The sequence below is a fragment of the Sinocyclocheilus rhinocerous genome, unplaced genomic scaffold (genome assembly GCF_001515625.1).
Source record: "Sinocyclocheilus rhinocerous isolate Xijiao unplaced genomic scaffold, SAMN03320098_v1.1 scaffold755, whole genome shotgun sequence".
Taxonomy (NCBI): Eukaryota; Metazoa; Chordata; class Actinopteri; order Cypriniformes; family Cyprinidae; genus Sinocyclocheilus; species Sinocyclocheilus rhinocerous.
Genome location: NW_015659385.1, coordinates 971426 through 975106, shown reverse-complemented (window position 1 = coordinate 975106; position 3681 = coordinate 971426). Strand labels below are relative to the sequence as shown.

Sequence of the window (3681 nt, the reverse complement as noted above, 5' to 3'; positions counted from 1 at the left end):
GCGTCTTCTACTTCTTCTTGCTTTACAGTGGATCGCAGACTTATAAGTGCATTACCGCCACTTATCTCTCAAATGGACCATTGACACTCTATCTACAATCTCAATTAGGAGTGTCAATGGTCCATTTGAGAGATAGGTGGTGGTAATGGACTTATAAGTCTGCGATCCGCCGTAAGGCAAGAGGAAGAAGACGTGTCATGCGCGGCTGTCAAGGACGTGCTCAGGACAGTTCAGACATTGCAGTGTATCAGAGGTAAAAAACGATATAAATACTGTTCAGTTTCTTGCACAGACCGATCGTTTCATGTCTTTACACATCAATGTATCGTCACAAGCCGCAGGGTTTAATTTGGTTTTGTTTGTGTATGTTTTTTTTTACTCTCAAAGCCGTGATTCCCATTCACTTCCATTATATGACTGACAGACTGCAACGGTTTGAGTTAAAAATCTTCGTTTGTGTTCTACTGAAGAAACAAAGTCACCTACATCTTGGATGCCCTGGGGGTAAGCAGATAAACATCAAATTTTCATTTTTGGGTGAACTATCCCTTTAACATTTAAATGACCTCCTTCAATCATTTTAGTGTGGATGGAATCCCCTGGTGGCTTGGATGACAATACTGTCATCCCCCCTGAGTAGCCTTAAAGTCCTTATAACCTCAGGATACACAAATATATTAATCTTCATGCCTACATCCATAAAATATTGTATAAGGGAAACATGTATTCCATTACTTGCGCCGTTCCTGAATCTGAATCTTTCAAAGATGACTGTGTGTGTATATGTGTGCAGGCAATGTCACAGCGCTGTGTTGGGATCCTGTGCAAAGGGTTTTATTCTCTGGAAGTTCTGATCATTCAATCATCATGTGGGACATTGGAGGCCGTAAAGGCACAGCCATTGAGCTGCAGGGACACAAGTAGGACAGATGAATTGATGTCATTTATTATATGTAAGATATGAGAATAAGCAAAGCACGCTTGTCAGGTCTTAATATTTGAGTGTTTGTGTGTGTGCGACAGTGATAAAGTGCAGGGTTTGTGTTACGCTCCTCACACCCGTCAGCTCATTTCCTGTGGCTCAGATGGAGGAACAGTTATCTGGAACATGGACGTCACACGACAAGAGGTGAGAGAGATACTGTGTAGAGCAAGGATGAAGCGTCTAGTACAATAGGGCTTGCCTCATGTGGTATTTATGCTAGTTACATATGTCTGTTTACATAGTTTAAGCATGTCCTCATCTGTTTTGTGTCTCAGACTCCTGAGTGGCTTGACAGTGACTCATGTCAGAAATGTGAACAGCCATTCTTCTGGAATTTTAAACAGATGTGGGACAGTAAGAAAATTGGCCTGCGACAGGTACAGTGAACAAAACCACTGCAAAAATAAATAAAACTAAAATAAAAATAATAATACGTTTATTAATCAATATTTTGTCTTGTTTTACAGCAAAATCTAAACGTCCTTAAAACAAGATAAATTTATTTGAGAAGCTAAGTTGTGTAAGATAAGACTTTTTAATATAATATTACACAATCATTCAAATATTTGGGGTCGGTGAGATTTTTTAATGTTTTTGAAAGATGCCATGCTCACCAAGTCTGCATTTATTTTATTAAAAATACAGTACAATGGTAATATTGTGAAATATTATTATAATTTGAAAATACTAATTTCTATTATATTATTATTTAAAATTTTATTTATTCCTGTGTACATTTTTTTGCAGTCATTACTCCAGTCTTCAGTGTCACATGATCCTTCAGAAATCATTCTAATATGCTGATTTGGTGCTCGAGATACATTTCTTATTATCATCAACTTTGATAATATTGTGCTGCTTAATGTTTTTATGGAAAACGTGGTACATTTTTTTCAGGATACATTGATGAATATTGATGTCTTTACTGTCACTTTTGATCAAATTATTGTTAAATTAAATACATTTGATTTAATCATCCATGTTGAATATATACATATCTGGAATTATATTTAAAATATCTTACCATAAAATATATTTATACGAGAACTGCAAATGCATTAAGACCTATTTTCAGAAAATATGAATAAAGTGCTTCTGATTAAGTTTGCGGTCCGTTATTCAGCCTTCAGCCCACACTTTAATCTCATATAAAGCAGCTTGATTTGCTCTTTCCCAGCATCACTGTAGGAACTGTGGCCAGGCCGTGTGTGGAAAGTGCTCCTCTAAACGCTCCACTATTCCTCTGATGGGATTTGAGTTTGAGGTGCGGGTTTGTGACAGTTGTCACGGCTCCATTACGGATGAGGAGTAAGTCAAATGTTGATTGTCTTCAATGTTTTGAGTCTCTTACATGCTAGAATCACCTAAAGCTTTCTTTTTGTCCAGACGGGCGCCCACTGCAACATTCCATGACAGTAAGCACAGCATCATACACATGCAGTATGAACCAACCAGGGGCTGGCTGCTCACCTCCGGGACAGACAAAATCATCAAGGCCAGTACCTGTTCTCATTCAATTGTGAGTGTACTGTTTGATAGAGACTGTGCTAGTTTTAATATCTGTGGTGTGTTTACATTCAGCTATGGGACATGACTCCAGTGGTATCATGAGAATCATGTGTATCATCTGAAGGCAGGAACTAAGAATCAGTGCTGAACCTGAACTGAGAATCATGTGTTTGTGGAAAACGTTCAGAGTTCAGGTCACTTTCCATGGGCAGCTTTATCTCATGGAGGAAAAACTCAAGGATATCCTGACATTGAACTGAGCATGTGCAATTGTATGTATTTGTGCATGTGCACGTGGGTTATGGGAACAAACGTGTAAATATTGTCCAGTTTAAATCTGCTTAGTTCAGGTTGTTTATATTGAGGTAAATCAGTGTTGTTATGTTGTCTGTGAAACTCTTCGCACTCATTCTATCATCATCTTATGTCTTATCCCAAACACAAATGAATCCTTGTTACACTGCATCAAAGCATGCTGGAACTGATTTATATTCAAGTGCCTTTACCGCACCTCAATCAGTGGTTTATGGCATGGGAAAATAGTCTCTGCTATTGCCTCCTCAACTATTTGAATCTTTAAATGTAAGCACTTAGTTTTACTGGTGTTTTAATACCAGTAAATTTAATTGGAGGATTTAATGTGCACATAATCATAAATGCTGTTGTTTACACAGGGTGAAATTCAATAATGCTTCATTGTCATAATATTGTGTTTGATCTTATTAAAGCGGATGTTTCATAGACATCTCATTACTTGTAAGAAACATTCACGATATTTCATTGTTTCTTTGGATCAGAAAATATTATGGTGGTGGTTTAAAACAAATTTTGACTTTATTTGTCAGGCATATTTTTTTCTGTATGTTGAATTAAGCAAGTGGACATTTGGACATTGGTAATAGCTCACTGTAAAGCCACAGTGGGTAAAACATTACAGCTGAATGGTCACAGGGTAAGGATAAATAAAACAGCAGGAATGGCACAAAATAAAGATGCTTTACTCTGTAACTGTGTAATTGCAAATGTGACCCTGGACCACAAAACCAGTCATAAAAAAGTCCATTTTTGAAATTGAGATTTCAATACATCTGAATAAATAAGCTTTCCATTGATGTATGGTTTGTTAGGATTGGACAATATTTGGCTGAGATACAACTATTTGAAAATCTGGAATCTGAGGGTGCAAA

At 37.1% G+C, this 3681-nt stretch overlaps 1 protein-coding gene across 1 annotated transcript in view; it reads left to right on the top strand.

The window, feature by feature from the left end:
- Positions 1 to 3560, top strand: part of LOC107723695 (WD repeat and FYVE domain-containing protein 2-like) — a 10440-nt gene extending 6880 nt beyond the window's left edge. The window contains exons 7-12 of the mRNA XM_016532406.1: positions 794 to 920; positions 1024 to 1129; positions 1261 to 1362; positions 2163 to 2293; positions 2372 to 2480; positions 2567 to 3560. Coding sequence (XP_016387892.1) covers positions 794 to 920; positions 1024 to 1129; positions 1261 to 1362; positions 2163 to 2293; positions 2372 to 2480; positions 2567 to 2596 — 605 coding nt within the window. The 3' untranslated portion in view covers positions 2597 to 3560. The remainder of the gene's footprint in view (positions 1 to 793; positions 921 to 1023; positions 1130 to 1260; positions 1363 to 2162; positions 2294 to 2371; positions 2481 to 2566) is intronic.
- Positions 3561 to 3681: the final 121 nt, after the last annotated feature.